The sequence below is a fragment of the Apteryx mantelli genome, chromosome 19 (genome assembly GCF_036417845.1).
Source record: "Apteryx mantelli isolate bAptMan1 chromosome 19, bAptMan1.hap1, whole genome shotgun sequence".
Taxonomy (NCBI): domain Eukaryota; kingdom Metazoa; phylum Chordata; class Aves; order Apterygiformes; family Apterygidae; genus Apteryx; species Apteryx mantelli.
The window spans coordinates 12,975,686-12,992,131 of record NC_089996.1 but is presented as its reverse complement, the minus strand read 5'-3'; the positions used below and the strand labels follow the sequence as shown (position 1 = coordinate 12,992,131).

Here is a 16,446-nt window from a genome sequence, read left to right as displayed (position 1 = left end):
CGCGGAAAGCGGGGGGGCACAGGACCCGAGAGGGGCCAAACTTCCCGGCGGTGGCGGGCGCTGAGGAGCGAGCGACCGGGCGGGGCTGGCGGGGCTCCCTCCGCGCGCGCGGCCGTTAGCGCGGCCCCGCCCGCGCGGCGCCCGGATGTGGGGCCCTTGCGGGGGCGAGGCCCGGCGCCGCGCCCGCCCCCCGCCCCGCCCCGGCCCGCCGCGCTGCGCCGCGCTGCGCCGCGCTGCGCCGGGGCCTGGCCGCCGCGGCTGCCCATGGAGGCCGAGGCCGAGGCGCGGCTCCTCTTGCAGGAGGCGCGGGAGAGCATCGAGGCGGCGCGGAGCTACCGGCGGGAGCTGCAGCAGCGGCTGCGGGGGCTGCAGCAGGCGCGCAAGCAGGTGGGGGAGCGGGGCGGCGGCGGCGGCGGGGGGGGGGGGGAGTGTGGGTAGATCCGGCAGGTCCTGGTGGGGGCGGCGGGCGCTGAGCTGCTGGGCTAGCGCAGCCCTGTCCGGAAAACGCCGGTGCTGCGGGTGCCAGGGAGGGCGGAAGGTTTTGGGAACGGGCTGATGGAGACGGTGTCGGGGGGAGGAGAAGCGGGTGCGAGTCAAAGGAGCCTGTTCTCGAGCTGCACCTGGTTTTCTGAGGTGATGGGAAAGTTTTCTAGGCAAGAACAAGTCTCTAAAGCAGGTGGGGTGCTAAGCCTTATTTTAAAGAGAGCGGCCTGCACGTCTCCCTGCCCCCACCTTTAAACAGAAACACCCGCGCAGGCAAGTGGGCTTTGGTTGAGTGCTGCGCTGAGCCCCCTTGTCCGCATGCAGAGAACTGCGGGTCGCGGCCTCCCCGTGCCGCGCACAGGTATCGCTCACGCTCCAGCTTAGCTGGTTTTTCTGTGGCCCTGCACTAAAGGCAGAGCGGGGTTTTTCACTGGGGCTAATAACCCGCCCGCTCTGCAGGGAAGATGCAAGATAAGCTATGCAGATGTGGGGAGGGAGGCTGCGGAGAGCCGCTGAAAGACTGGCTGCTCTTCTAAGACGCCCTCTAAGCATCAGTTGTAGCTGCCCGCAGTCCGACCTTGCCATCCCAGCGTTGCCTGATGAAATGTACTGAGAGCGAGTCGGTTTGCCTCACTGCAGCGGCCGTGACTGCTTAGTTGACTCACTTTTCTTTCCCTTTCCTCTCTGAGGGAATTTCTCTGCCTGAGTGCATTTATTTCTGTTCTCCATCTTTCCAACTCTGGGGCCGCTCACCTTTTTGTCCACAAAGAAGCTGCAGTGCAACAGGCACCCAAAGAATCAAAATGTCCAGAAATGCCAAGTGTCTTAGACTGGAGTTCAGGTAGCAGAAGCTTTATTGTTTGGAGACTGGTGGCCGAATGTGATAGGAAAGTTCTTTAGGTCCCTATGTCATATCCTTTTCTTTTGGACCAATGAGATATGATTTTTGAAAGCCTTTGTGCGGCTCTATATGTTTAAGGACTTGTATTTCCTTTACGCAGTGCTGGTTGCGTAGCTGGTGGTAACTCTGAGGTCGACTTGCTGAGTTTGTATCTGCATGTAATGGAGGTATTGGGGCTTTGAGAAGTGACTGTTCTCTCTGTCTTCCTCCACCCCACCCCTATACAAAGCTAAACACTTCCTTTTTTCTGAAGCATTGAAATAACAAGAGAAGGGAAATGAAGCTATGTGGCAGCTGCAGAGGTTCATGAATATTACTTGAAGAGGAAATTTATTTTACCTAACCAGAGAACTTCCGGTGATGGTTGTCCGTACATCTAAAGATCTAGAAATTACGTGTAAGGCAGCATGCATGTTGCAGCATTTCCTTGTGTGCAGAACTTAGAAAAGTTGTTCACAGGGAGATGTTTACTTTTGACTTTTGGATCATTAGTTCAGGGTGTTCAAATGCATTTTGTTTCCTAAAAATCAGATTCAGCAAGTTTGCAAACATTTTAATAAACACTTGCAGAACCTTCTGTGATCTCATTCTTCCAGCATCAAAACAGATCTGCTGTTCACCCTGTCCTGTAACCATGGAGCACAGACCCAGACAAAGGAATTCACAGGTGGCTATTTGGAAAAGATTAAAAAGAAAGCAGCTGTAGTAGGATTTTAAAAAATCAAGTGTGGTGATATGCTCTGGAAAAGTGCTTCTATATAGATAGAAGACTGATACTTTTTCTTTCCAATGGGGATTACCTGGATATGATGGCAGAGTAGTTTCTGAATAGGATTACAGCAGTTGTGAAGGTGGCGGGGGAAAGACCAAGAGAATGTTCAGATTCTTCTGAGAAGAAAAAATCTTTGATTGAAGTACAAATAACCCAGTTTGTATTTAGCTCTAGCCTTAGACATTATCTTGATTTGCTTAGCCAGTATGCCTTTCCCCTTGTCCAGGCTAGTTTCTTTGCCTCCTTCCCTGCTGCACATATACTAAAATGACTACATTAATTTGCTAACTGCCTGTGGTCTTTTTTTTTTTTTTTTTTTTTTTTTAAAGCTGGCTTCACACACAGTTTTTCACCGGCAGATGCAGATAAGGTGGTTCAGAAAATTAAAAGATATGCATGATCTTTGATTTTTATCCTGAGTCCTTCTTTCTTGTTACCTCAATTTAGATTAGAGAGAGTGCAACATTGACCAGAGATGTACTTGAGCAACATTTTAATGATTTAAAAGGGACCCTAAAGAAGCTGTTGGATGAGCGACTGATGTCACTGCTGCAGGAGGTAGATACTATAGAACAAGAGAGCATCAAACCATTGGATGAATGCCAGAAACTAATAGAGCATGGAGTCAGTACAGCTGATGACCTGCTCCGCGAAGGTAAGGCAGGACCTGGAATTAAGTCTTAGCTTTACCTTCTGGTATGTCTTCTCTTGAAGACTGGAATCTTCCTGTTATGATCTGTATATTTGGCTCATTTGGGGCCATATCAACTGTTAGGAAGAGATTACAGGTGGGTACATGTAGGAAAAAGACAATCAATATTATCTCCTACAAACACGTATTTTAATGTTTCACTGCAAACCTAGGGTTAATTGTAGCTTTGTTAGCATAGCTACTCTTAAAGACGGAGAGCATCTACTTTCAGAAGTGTATCTTACTGCAGAGTTGTCCTACACCCCAGGACACTAGAAAGAGGCTGCTTTTATGTCAGGCTGCTTTAAAATAAAATGTAAATGGGGTACCATAATAGTAAGACCAACAAAGATTTTTTTTGTTAAGTTAGCAACTGAGTGCAGCAGAATTACAGTGGTGAATAAATCTTATGTCAGTCCTCTGCAAGGATGAACTTCATCTGCTGTGGACCAATAGTTCTCATTACCACGATAAAATTAGTTAAAATTTGAATTTATTTAATCTTGGAAAGTGAGTTACTGCTCAAACTGAGTGAGTGAATGTTTGTTCTAACATTTGTGACTGGAAGGAAGTTATTTATAGCTTATGGAATAGCAACTGAAGTAAAAGAATTATTTTTTCTGTTAAGTGGAGAACATGAGAAATATGTGTGCCTCTGTATGGAATAAGGTTCCTCCAAAAGATTTGAGGATGAGGCAGATAAAAATAGACATGTGAAAGATTACTCTAAAGGGCAGAATGTGCCCTACTGCTGCTAATACCTAGCCAGAAAGGAATGTCACTCTTGACTGTTTCCCCACATTGGAGAACCTACTGGGAGCATGTCTGAGCCATGAGTATGTTGGCAGTTTCCTTGCATTGTTCTCATGTCTCAACTTTAACTTTCTTTCAACACGATCTCAGTTTGGTGAGCTAAAGTGCATTGAGTCGTCTCCCATGAGTAGGAAATCTACCAGCTTGCGCTCAGATGTGAGCTTAACGCTTAAAGAACACGCTGGCTTGGAAGCGACAATATTTAAGAATTAAACTGTTGGTTTCTTGCTAATACTGCAGCCTCTGAGACAGCTGGTAGTAACCTTGCATCCATTTTACATACAGGGTTACTGAATCACAAGGTGGTGACAAAGATTGCTTACGTTTTATACAAGTTTCTGTTAGCTCTTGTGAGACGCTGGCCAGCTGTGCCCTTCCTATCCCATGGGTCACAGTTCTCTCTGTAGCAATACAAGCGTTGCTAAGTCATGTCGTTAAAGTGAGCGGAGAGATTACATCTGAGTCAGAAAGGAGTTAAGCCTCCGTGCTTATTAACTCTCTTGCTGCCAATTATGACGTATGTTTTTCATTAGAGATTTGTAATCCTCCATTTGAAAATGCACTGAGCTTGCTTATGTTGTAAATTACCATCAAGTCATTAGATAGGAGATGGAGCATACGTCTCTGTCAGCTGAAGTGTGAGCCGCTACTTTATATGGAAAGCTTATGAAAAGATTTCTGTTTATCTCCACACTTTAATGTACAGGTTATTTCATACATTATGACAATAGTGATTATCTAGATTGTAGTAAGCAGAACAGTGGTGGAAGTTATTTTTTGTTTTTTAAGTTTCAGCTTTTTGATATTTTATTCAGTGAAGGTGCTTTGCTTTTTTTTCCTTCCTTTAAAGCAGATGGAGGAAAGGATTAAGAATCCTGATTCCTGGCATCTGCCCCCAGTTCTGCTACTGTTTGATACCTGAGGCAAATTATTACATCTGTTATGGGTGTGTCTACAGAAAGCTTTGAGAGCTTCAAAAGTTGCTAGATAGGCTTTATATTATTAACTATAATTTTGTTCTCTAGCGAAGAGGTCTAGCAAAAGTGCTGAGAATGCTGCGTGTTTAATTGGTTGTTCGTGTCAGAACTGGTTATTCTTTGAAGTGAAGAATGCCTGTCTTGGACATTTTCTCATTGGGAATATTTTTACCATTTGATTCCAGGAGAGAGTGCAGTCCATGGAGACGTGGGACAAGAGAATGAGAAACTATGCAGCTTTACAAAAAAAGCTTTACATATTCAGCTAGATAGGTAAGATATTGACGCACTGAAGTGATCGGGGGCAGCAGCACATGTGCTGTTCCTTTATAGAAGATCTTTTTCCCTTTGAAATTAAAGCCCTCCACTGCTTTGCCATATAAGTTTCATTTGAGGTGTTGCTGTCCTGTTTATTTCATAGACTTTCACTGAGTTAGCAGTCACAGATAGAGTAGTCTTCAGCCGGCATATATTCTGTAGAAATATAGGCTGTTTATTTGTGAATGATGAAACCACTCCCTATGGATCAGCCTGTATTTCAGAGTATTTCCTGAGAAACAGACAGTCTGGTTAGGACTGAAACACTGGATGTTTTCTGAGTCTTTTAAGTTTGAAATGCACATGCCAATTTCCACGGCTGTTCTTTCCTCACAAAGTCTATATAGATTCAATTGTAGGGATGACGCATGAATTTGTGGAAGCTGTCTCCATTCATTGTGGCAAACTTTCCTTTCTCAGCTTACCAGAAGTGCCCTCCTTGGTCGATGTGCCTTGTTTATCTGCCCAGTTGGATGACTGCCTTCTTACTATATTGAAAAATCAAATATTCAGACATGGGACTGTAGCGTCTCACCCACCTGTACAGTTAGAGGAATTCATTGAGAAGCCTGGAGGTATATTAGTCCGATGGTGTAAGGTAGGTAGAATATCGTGGGAGAAAATAATTCAAACTTGTCTTTTCTTGAAAGAAACAGAAAATGCCACTTTCTTTCTAAATTTTCTACTGCTTTCAAAGGAATAGTCCACTCCTGTGTGTAGTGAGAAGCTATTGGACAAGCAAGGAATGCTGCCTTCAGATACTATAGCCACTAAACAAATAAATAATAGAGTATTATATCTGTGGTCCATGACTGCTGTTTGTACAATGGCATCAAGAAATCCTGGTGTCTCTTTCTGATGGACGTGATTCACACGTAGCCATTCGTGCTGTGGAACTATGTAGTTCATCTGTGTGGCAACAATAGCTGGATGCTCTCATTGAGACTGAACCTCATTGCTGGTGTGAGGTTTTTGTCCCCCCTTTGAAGACACTTTAGAAGAGCTGGTATTTTCATTCAGAGGAGGCTGAACCAGTTTTGTTATGATCTTGTATCTAAACATGTTTGCGTTCTTAGGGAGATGCAGCGGATGCGAAGAGAAAATATTCTAATATTGGCATTAGATACTCAAGTAATCTTTCTCTTCGATATTCAAGAAATATTTTTATTGAATAAATCACTGCTGTGTTCTGATGTGGTTTAGTCATTGTTGGACAGTTCTGTATTACTTGGCAGCGTGAAACCAACTTTTGTTGTTCTAGCAACAGCCAGCCATTGGTCACCTTACCTTGCAAAGGATGTGGATTCAAATTCTAAAACCATAGGCACAAGAGTGGCATCTAATCTGACTGCCTGTGCTACCAAGGATTTTCCTGAGTTTGATCATGTTTGAATGATAGTAGAGCCTTCCCCCCCCCCAAAAAAGAACCCCCCCCAACCCTATGTCTTTTGACTTAGAGAATGAGAAATCATCCTCTAGAACAATTTAAGAAGGATAATAGCAAACTCCCTTTGATGTTAAAAATCAGCACTGAATTGCTTTTCCAAATTTGTCTTAGCTTTTGGCTGCTGGATCATGTTACATCTTTGTTTGCTAGATTGAAAAGCCTTTTGTTAAATGTCTCTTCTCCTACAGATACTGTTAAACTGTGGTCAAATCATTCTTATACTTCCTTTTGTATTAGTTGGTTCAAACTCTGATTTTATTTTCTGGAATGTGTTTTCTGTCCTTAAATACTTTGTGACTCTGATTCGCCTTTGATGACAGCCTGCAATACTATCCTAACATGTCCTGTTTCAGAGGTGGAAGGGGGAAAAAAAGAGCAGGGTCCCTCATTAATGTAATAAATGTTTCTCTAGGTGGATGATGACTTTATCCCACAAGATTACAGACTGCAATATCGTAAGAGCACTGCCAATCACTTTGAGGACGTATATGTCGGCTCAGAGACGGAGTTCATAGTACTGCATATTGATCCTAATGTTGATTACCAGTTCAGAGTCTGTGCCCGAGGAGATGGGCGGCAAGAGTGGAGTCCATGGAGTGTTCCTCAGATCGGCCATACCACACTAGTTCCCCATGGTACTGTTTCACTGCTATTTATCTTCATCTTAGGTCCATGTCATCTGTGCAGGACTCCTGAGGGTTTATAGTTGAATGATTTATGGAGCTTGTTTTTGTCTGATGGTGGGGTTTCCTGACCTGCAATGTATGCGTGTAATGCATGATGCATTATCTAGTCTTCTGTACTAGAGTTTATTCTTTGCTTAATTTGGATTTCAGCTTTGTGGTATGAGTGATGGTTAGTGAGCATTTCCATCAGATAGCTCCATGTCTGGGCTTGGAAAGTGTCGGTGTGAAACTTTATTGTTCACCATTTTTATGATTCATATTTTATGAAATAAATGTCGGCTGTGTTCAGACTTATTACTGAGGTGGGGGAAGCTCTTTTTCTCTGCAGCTCATTTGAGCACTGAGTGCGAAGAGATGCAGAGAATCTGAGCTATTTCAGCTTTTGTCTGGTTCCTGCGTTAGCTTGAGGACTTTGTCCTCCTTTAGGTAGGAGGGTGTTGCCTTCTTCTGAGAAATGAGCTCAATAGTAAGAGATTGATGAAAAAGCAGGCAGACTTAGCCAGTGCTTACAGGCCAGAAATGATTTTTTTTTTTTTCCCCCTTGTCTCCCACCCCTACTCCAGCATTCACATAACAAGTTTATAATCCATCTGTAAAACTAGTTCTTATTTTGGCTGGAGACAGAAAACTTCAGTTTTATCTTCAGTTTCAAGTTTTTAAAGGCAGTGGGTCACAAAGGTTTTCCTTTGCCTACAAAGTGACTTCACAGGGATCGCAGCAAAGAGTGAACTTCTGGTGAACCCTACAAGCCGGGAAATATTTTTTGTAATTGTAAATGATTTGAAAAAGAAATCTCTCCATCAGAGGAAGAGGAAGACAGCCCCTGTTCTTTACATAACTTAAGCTTCATAAGAGGTAAACCTCTTATGTGGACCTTGCAGCAGACTATTTTTTGCACAGACAGTATCTAGTCTAGTTGATATTCATCCTTTTTATTTTTCTTTGAAGAATGGACAACTGGTTTGGAGGGCTACAGTTTGAGCAGTCGAAGAAACATAGCGCTTCGAAATGATTCTCAGTCATGCGGCGTGCTCTACTCCAAAGCTCCCACTTACTTCTGTGGGCAGACATTAACATTCAGGCAAGTACTTTCTGGATTGCTCATCTGGTGCATCTGCTGCGAACTAAGCTTCCTTCTCTAGTCTGTTATCTTTGAATTGTATGCAAACATTAATCTTGATGTGTGTTTTACATCAGCACAGCCCCAGTCAAGGTAGCATGTCTGTGTGAAGTCTGAACTTTTCTATCATCTTTACTTCTACTTCCTCATTCTTTAGGACAACATCTGATGTTTTTGTAGGATCTACACCTGTCTGGAACAGAAGCTAGAGAGAACTCCTGAGGGATGGCAAAAAATAGGCCATGCTGAGCATATCAGTAAAGAATTCAGTTTCCTCTTAGTTTTTGTGGCAGCTGTTGCTGGCTAATCAGAAGTCAGGGGAGGTTCTCCATTGATTCTGTTCAGCTTTGGGTAAGCTGCCCTGTCACCAGGTTCTTTCCTTCCCTGACTATCCACCTGCTTTGCATCCTTGGAGACATGTTTTGTTGGCACAGATAAGGATGACAGTCTGGCACTGGTGTCGCTAACCTCTGAGATAATTGGCGTGCTGATCACGCTGCTGTTTGCAGCTGGCATTAGAAACTCTTGAGGGGAGAAGGTATCTTGTGAAATGCAAGCTTTTAATTTGACACAAAATGAGATTAAAAGCCTTGGCATCTTTGCTGCTCCCTGAGATGCTGCAGCTTAACTGGGTAAGAGGAACTTCCTTGTGGATATGTCAGTTGTAATTACAGACCTCAAAGACTTTGAAGCTCTGTTCCATCTTTCTCTGGTTAAATAAAACTGTTCTTGCTGTACAGTAGGCAATCCTCAAAGGCAACTTAAGAGGCTTGTTTATGGTATTTTCATAATTTATTCCATAGTGTTTCATTTCTGCCTTCCTGATAATGAATTATCTTGACTTTAGATGGTTGTAATATAAGGATGTATTCAGCTGCCTTGTCTGAGATGGGATAAAAGGATTCAAAGCTTCTATTTGAAATCTGTTGTTAGATTTAATATCTCTTGGCTCAGAAGTGCCTGTGCAATTAAAGGCAGAACTTTGAGGTTTCCCTTGGTTCTGTTTCATGCCAATGTCTTTTATTTTCTTTTATTAGTAACACATGAAAATCTTCTGCTTTACAGTTTGGTAATGTGGACTCCTCTCCAAGAGGAGATTGTTTCAGCATGGCAGAGCTCTAACAAGCATACGTCTGCAAGAGATGTAATGAGATGAATTTTAAGATTGAAGACAACCTCAAAAATAGGTTGTGTTCCTCTTCCCAGGCCTGAGAGTAGCTTTCTGTTTCAAAGCGTGTGCGAGACTTCGCTGAACAGTGAGATGTGGTATTTGGTGTTTGGCTTTTTCCATCTGTTGAAACTGAAGTATGTTCACAAGGGGATAAGTGGCCTGTGGAGCGAATGTGAGCAAGGTTCATGTTACAGATGTTTGTGAAGCAGCTTTGTAATCTTCTTGTGCATTCAGGACACCGGCATGCCTGGTCACTGAAAAGTGAAGCTGTGATAAAGGCAATGCTTTGTATCTGCTTTTTAAAGGTAGACTGCTTCAGATATCCTCTGAGGCAAGGCACTTGGGCACGTTGGAGAATAACATCGTTACTCTAGGTCAAGACTTGTTCTATTTCCTTGCAGCCTCCAGGGAGCTGCATTTAGGAGAGGGAATATTTCTGCGCGGTGACCAGCTCCACGGCTGTCTCTAAAGTTTCTGCTTGCAGCAGGGAGCCGCAGTCAGTCTGGCCAGGCTAGTGATTTGAGATCGTCCAGCAGACGCTACGCAGAGATCGCACGGACTTTGTGCCCTTGCCCCAACTCTACTGACAGCTATTCAGAAATGAAGTGTATGTGATTGCCCATAGATTTACTTCTCTGTGCTCTAAGACAAATGGAAACTGGTGGCGGGTGAACTGGTTCAGGGTCCATATACTGCAGTGACGGGGCACAAGGTTTTGCTCTGCAGCACTGGAAGTAGTGAGAAGGGAGTGAACTGTGTTCTCTTAAGTATTGTTCCTACCACGTATTCTGTAGGCTTTTAAAAAATAGCCCCAGGGATCATAGGGGCTGGAAAATAAAGTTGTTAACGTGGTAGCAAGTATCAGTCTAGTAAAGCAAAGCTTAGGAAACTTTACAGTGATGCTCTGTACTGTTCCCTCATCTTGGGCTCTTTGCCTTGGGCTGGTTATTAATTGCTGAAAAAACAAAATCTAGTAAGGAAAGGAATGGTGACCTAAGCCAGATCCTGGCCCTCTTCCCCATGCATGCAGGAAGAGGGAAGCCACAGGAGAATTACAGGTTGGCCATTGTCTTGGGCACTTACTTTGAGTGTCTTCCTTATGGCATAAGGAAGTTTTGGCTTTTCCCACTTCCTGTGTATTCGTGTACAGCCCAAACTGCTCTCTGCGAAGTAAAGCAGTGTAGAGAGGGAGAGCGGGTAACCCTGCCACTGGAAAGCCTGGGTATGATGGATACAGAAGTGCATGGTGCAGAATGTGGCTACAGCCTGGATTCAGTGTTGCTACCACAGAGAGCTGAACCTAATAAATTTAGGGGGTGTTGGACTGACTCCTGCGTAAACACTTCCCCTCTGGGTGTGCTGTTGCTCCTACCTCAGAGGTTTTTCTGTCCTGTTGCTCGTGTGATAGTTGTTTCTTCAAACTGCTGCTGGTCCAGGTTACTTTGACAGTGTTCTGCAAAAATAGGGTCTATATAAATGAGCAAGTAAGCATGGGTACAAATCAAAATGATAAAATTCCTACACTTCGATGGATTTTCAATTATGTATTCTTTTGTCATTCTTGTGTCTGTACAAGCATTTATTTCCAATCTAAAACTGATGAAAGGCTCCCTTAACTGGGGATGGAATTAATTAGTTACCTTATGTACAAAGGCTTTACCTCTCAACTTTACAGATAATAGCTGTTTGTAAGACTTTACTAGTGACTGAGTTTAAAAACTAGAATATAGTACCAAAATGAATTGTAAATCTCGTTTAAAGTTGTTTTGGGAAAACCTTGTGGATCGCTTCCACATTAAAAGCTTGTTGGATGTTTTAACTTTTTCTTGTTTTTTTTTTTGCTTTGCTTTACAACACAAGGCTCTTGCTATCTTAATGATGTTTCCCGGGGGACTGAAAAACGTAATGGAGCGCAAAAGTAAAACATGGTTCCAGTTTGATCTTCCCTGTTTGTCTTGAAAGAATTTACCCATTGTGTGCCAGTCTGCTGCTCAATTTAATTTCCAGTTCTTAAAGCTTTTGCTTAAGTTTTCCTGTTGCTTGGCAACAACTCAGTGTCAGCGCTGCTTTTTCTCTTATGCTGTAATGAAAATAACCAGTTTTGCTTTCTGAAGCATCACTGGTGGCCAGCTGAGTTGGTCTGTTAGTGAAACCGAGTTTCCCATGTCATCCAGGCTCTCCTGAAAGTATGATTTAGCACCTTTGAGAAATGGCAATAAAAGAGGAAGGACTTGGATGTAGCAGTGCACAAACCGTGCAGCTTCACTCGGCTGCTGGGGCCTGCGGGGAGCTGCATCCCCGGGCACTTGCTGGGTTTGTTTCCTCGTTCTTTGGAGATGTGTCACTGTCACTGTTCTTCCTTGGGACCAAAATCTTAACTGCAGCTGAGCAGAAGCCAGGCTTGTAAATGCTCTTCTAGGCATGGGTTTTAATATCCATTTGCACAAAGCAGATTTATTAAAACAAAATAAAAACCCTCAGCCTTTTCCCCCAAATCACCTTTATGTAGCAGAATTACAGAGAAAACAAAAAAGTTGCTGTAATAACAGGCTGCCTTTGAGCATGTGAATACTTAATAAATACTTGCTCAAACTACAGTTGTCTTGCCATAAAATGTGCTGTTGACCAGTAGTCTGTTATAGATGACTATAGATTGTAGTTTGTGCATATTAGTTGATTCTTAAGACGTATTTCAGGCAACTGGAAATCATTTCAAAAGACTCATAAGCTGTAATAGCAGACAATTTTATTAAATGGCTATGAAAATTTGAAAGCAGCAGGTTCACCTTTTGTACAGATTAGTGGTTACAGCATTGCTCAGTGGAGCTGTTGGACGGGCTGGTAGGACCTTTGGTCACTCGACAGAGATCTCCCCCAAAGGCTGGGTGACTTTGTTGAAAACCCTGGGGCAGCAATACAGAGGTCTGGTATGACAGGGTCTTAGTCTGGATGTCACTGTGTGTTTTGATTTAAAGCTTCAGGGTTTGTCTTCACTTTTTGCTTGGTAGAATTGAAACCGTGGGTCAGCCAGACAGACGAGACAGCCTAGGGGTGTGCGTGGAGCAGCAGAACGGCTATGATTCTTTGCAGCGGGATAAAGCTGTGTGCATTAGCACAAACGGTGAGTTTGAATCACATAATTGAAGAGCATAATTCCCTTTTTCCAAAAGCCCTTTTTCTTTAGCCCTCGTCCTGGGTAACATGCATGTAACTTTAACCGCATTTGTGTACGTTCCACTTGTGCAGTTAAAATGTTTGGTAGGATCACGAGTCTCCTTTTGCTGCTTGCAGCATTGTAACTTGCAGCAACGGGGAGACGTAGTGCTGCACCTGCTGGTCCGTGCTGAAAGCGAGAAATAACGTTTGGTGTCTTGGCTGTTTCAGGGGCAGTATTTGTAAATGGGAAAGAGATGACAAACCAACTGCCTGCTGTCACTTCTGGATCGACTGTGACATTTGACATGGAGGCTGTGCAGTTAGGGCCTTCCAGCAACGAGGGAGGAAACTCCAAGCTTAGAGTAACCATTAGCTCTAACAACAGGGAAGTGGTCTTTGACTGGGTACTTGATCAGTGCTGTGGTTCTTTGTATTTTGGATGTTCGTTCTCATACCCAGGCTGGAAGGTCTTGGTGTTCTAGCAGCTCAAGCAAGTGAAGGGATTCTTGTTCTTGGTATAAAATGTAATATTAAAAATCTGGGTTTCCAGCTGTTTGATATCAACAATCTGCTAACAAAAACCTGTCTTTATATTACTTGAACTCCACTATATTGTACTTTCTGCTGGATTCATTTAAAAAAATAATAATTGTGAAACATTTGATCTGTTACTCTGGAAAAAGTTCAACAGGCATTTGCTTAGGCAAATTAATTTAAACAGTCCATAAAGACTTTTTACTGTTTTTTCTAGACTTGATTTTTGTCAGTATTTCATTGTACTCTAGTCTCAGGGTACGCTTGTGTGGAATTAACTTTGCTTAATGCTGCTGTTCTGTGAAATAAGCCTGTAACTTTTGGGGGGTTGGAGTTAATGGACCAAAGTCTTATTTATACCACTCATAAAAAGAGCAAAGTATTTAGCGCGGTGATGTTCTGCCATGCTTCCTTGTACACAATGCTGCCTTAATCTGAACAGATAGTGGGTTCTGCATGCAACAGCAATTTCTTCCATGCACGGTACTGTTCATTCCCCCAGAACAAGGATGTCTGAGCCAAAGTGTCTGTTTAAATATGTAGCCAGTCTGTTAAATGTCTCACTGTTATGCAAGTGCCTTATTTTCAGATGTTTCTTGAAGTGTTTTCTGTGTTGTCACTTGAAATATATTTTCTAGAGTAGTTGCATGGCAATGCTTGCTTTAATGCTGACACTTGTCTGACAAACTAGACCAATGCCTAGGGCAGGATGGTTACCCCAGCCGCTCTGAAATGCCTCCCCCAGCTCCGCTTTGCTTTGCTGGCTAGATCGGAGCAGGCCTTGCTGCTTTACTGTTTAGGCATGACGTGCAGGTGGCAGCCACGATTCCTCACAGAGCCCTTGTAAGACTGGGGGGTGACTGCTTTGCTTTCTACTGCCCATCAACAGAGACAAGCGAAATGGGCAGCTCCTGGAAATCCTGAACAGCATGTGCAGGGTAGATACCAGCAAACACCTTGCGTTCAAGTGCAGTTTGACGTGCCAAGTGCCGGGACAGCCTGGGCTGCGAGCAGTAGCACACGTCCAGAGCCAGCTGGGACCATGGCTAGGGATCCAGGTCGGGAGTTAATGGAGATGGGCGATGTTTACAGGCTTAAGACAGACCCTGCTGGCACAGACTTAGCCCATTCAAAACAGAGTAGATGATAGTGCTAATTTAGCTGTGTCCCCCATCTAGTAGCATGGGCTAAGAATTTCATGTGAATTAGTCAACTTTTAAAATAAGTTACATAATGTTACCAGTATTGCCTTAATAGCAAATGAGATTTAGAATAATGCACTTGTCAAATAGAGTCCTATTCCTGGTCAAAAGATTAATTTGCAATACTACTGCATTTAAAGAATATTTTAAAGAAATGCTGAGGGCTTTAAGAGAGGCCTTTTTACCTCAAGTTTGATAAAAAAAATATATATTTTAGCATGTTAGAGTAGCAGTATTTTTATAAGACCTAGACAATCATCCTACCCTCTTCCTTCAGTGTTAACATGCTGCATTAGCCCTCTGTGCTAGCATAAAAAAAACCTTAAGTGGATTAACATCCCCCATACTCAAATTATCAGTACAAAAAGATTAGTCATCCTACCTCTCTTTTTCCCCTAGACATCTGTAGTAGGGGTATGTGAATTTCAAGAGAGTAGAGGCTAGTATTTATGCCCTTTACAAGGGAAAAAGAGAGTAGATTTGGATGTATGCAAAGAGCATGTATCTGGCAGTTAAATTGGAATTTGCTATAAAATACAAAGTGAAGACGACTGGACACCTGCAGGTAAGATTAGCCAGTGTTAGCAAAGAAAAAGCCTGCTGTATTCTCAGCTCCTCAAGCTTAACTATTTCACTGTTAGGGAGTCAGAGGATACTAGCTTATCCTATACTTCTGGGGCTCCCTCTCTCAATGAGCCTGCAAAGAGCATTTTCAATAATGCGCTGCATCCCAAATCCTTTGCTATAGCAAGAAAGCGCAGTAGGTGGTCAAACAGCATCAGTCCTGTTCAGAGATGGTCAGGCTGGCATTGTAGCTAGCAGCTGACTGTCACCACTACTGAGCAGAGCAAGATTTATTTTACTACTAAGACTTCAGGTGTCAGGTACTAGTTGTAACTTAGTATTTTCACTGTATGGAAGCTAAATTAGCAAATATCTACACTTTTGAGGCACCAAAGGGTCAGGTACCTTTTCATCTGCTTTTGGAGGGGCTAGTCAGACTAGTGACTAGTCAGACTACTGCTCTGGGGGATTTCACCAGCATATTAGAACGTGAAGCGTGAATCTTCAGTTCAGGTACTTCTGGATGCTCCTACCTTGCCAGTTTGTTCAGAATACACACACAGAGCAGCTTAGATGACTGTGAAGGGCTAGTACAGGAGGCCCCTCTAGCTCCTCCCAGGAGCTGGGGATGACAATAGACTAAATAAGCTTTTCTGACTTAAGTCTTTAGCTGGATCTAGAACAGGGCCAGCTTGCCCATTTTCTTATTTTTTAAACTGAGTATAAGACTAGCTGCCTGAAATACAAATTAGGTACTGTTCAGCTGCCTCTTAGAGCTGCACCTTTTAAATGTGGGAGGGGTAAAGAATCTCAGGGTAAGAGACCTGAGTAATAGGTATCTAAAAAAGCTGAAGAGGCTTGGATTAAAACGGTTGAAATTCTGTTACTCCAGAACAGAGTTTAGATAGATAAAAGACTTGACACTTCCTTTACAGTCTTTCACCTCTAGCTATTGGAGCCTTGCAAGCAAGAGTGTTAACCGCTTATGAAATCCTGAAAGTTGTTTTCTGAAGCTAGTACATTCACTTACCTCAACTGAGACATGTGTCAAGTGATATTTGAATTTTTTAAATAAAGTTTTATCCCTCAACTGTGTATGTTTTAGTAAATTGTTAATCAGGGGTACAAAGCTGCGTATCGGTGAGCTGAGTTACCACAACCATCAAAAATAGGTAGTCTGTGGTGCTGCACCCATGTTTAAGAGCTTCTCCATTTCTTTTCTAATTACTTTCATCTTTACTCCCTCAGAAGTTCCAAGAGGTTATTGTTCAGCTTCCTCACTTCTGCAGTTCTTTCATTTCCATGTGAAGTTTAGATCTATACTCACATCTCATGCAGCTACAATGATTTTCTTACTTTTTTTTTTTTTTTTACTGGTTACAATATTTGTCAACTACATTCCTTGCTATTCCATCACAGGTCATGTCTTTATTTTAATGTCTTTAGAGTTGCTTTAAATGGTGCAACTCTTCTACATGGTAGTTTTTGGCCTCCATTCCTGACTGATCAAGCAATGTTGTTTAATCCCCTTCTAATAAAGTCCATATTGAACATGCACAGTTTCATTTTATTATTTCTGCTTTTTGCTGCCAGCTCCATTTCTTTGGTTTC

General features: G+C 42.9%; 1 protein-coding gene across 2 annotated transcripts; it reads left to right on the top strand.

The window, feature by feature from the left end:
- Positions 1-222: 222 nt before the first annotated feature.
- CRLF3 (cytokine receptor like factor 3) lies at positions 223-15,925 on the top strand. 2 transcript variants are annotated; one of them, XM_067308505.1, is made up of 8 exons: positions 223-387; positions 2,604-2,811; positions 4,823-4,910; positions 5,376-5,553; positions 6,815-7,037; positions 8,037-8,169; positions 12,388-12,500; positions 12,764-15,925. In XM_067308505.1, the coding sequence occupies exons 1-8, from the start codon at positions 265-267 to the stop codon at positions 13,015-13,017; spliced, it is 1,320 nt and encodes a 439-aa protein (XP_067164606.1). In that variant the 5' UTR covers positions 223-264; the 3' UTR covers positions 13,018-15,925. The 2 variants fall into 2 exon arrangements, with proteins under 2 accessions (XP_067164606.1, XP_013808512.1); XM_013953058.2 differs by lacking the exon at positions 223-387 and adding an exon at positions 1,992-2,051.
- The last annotated feature ends 521 nt before the right edge of the window (positions 15,926-16,446 follow it).

Bases quoted from the DNA above. Each gene is read 5' to 3' on its own strand.
- CRLF3 (XM_067308505.1), top strand. From the start codon at position 265: ATGGAGGCCGAGGCCGAGGCGCGGCTCCTCTTGCAGGAGGCGCGGGAG. The intron at 2,812-4,822 runs GTAAGGCAGGAC...ATTTGATTCCAG, and splicing joins TGATGACCTGCTCCGCGAAG to GAGAGAGTGCAGTCCATGGA. The intron at 12,501-12,763 runs GTGAGTTTGAAT...TGGCTGTTTCAG, and splicing joins TGTGTGCATTAGCACAAACG to GGGCAGTATTTGTAAATGGG.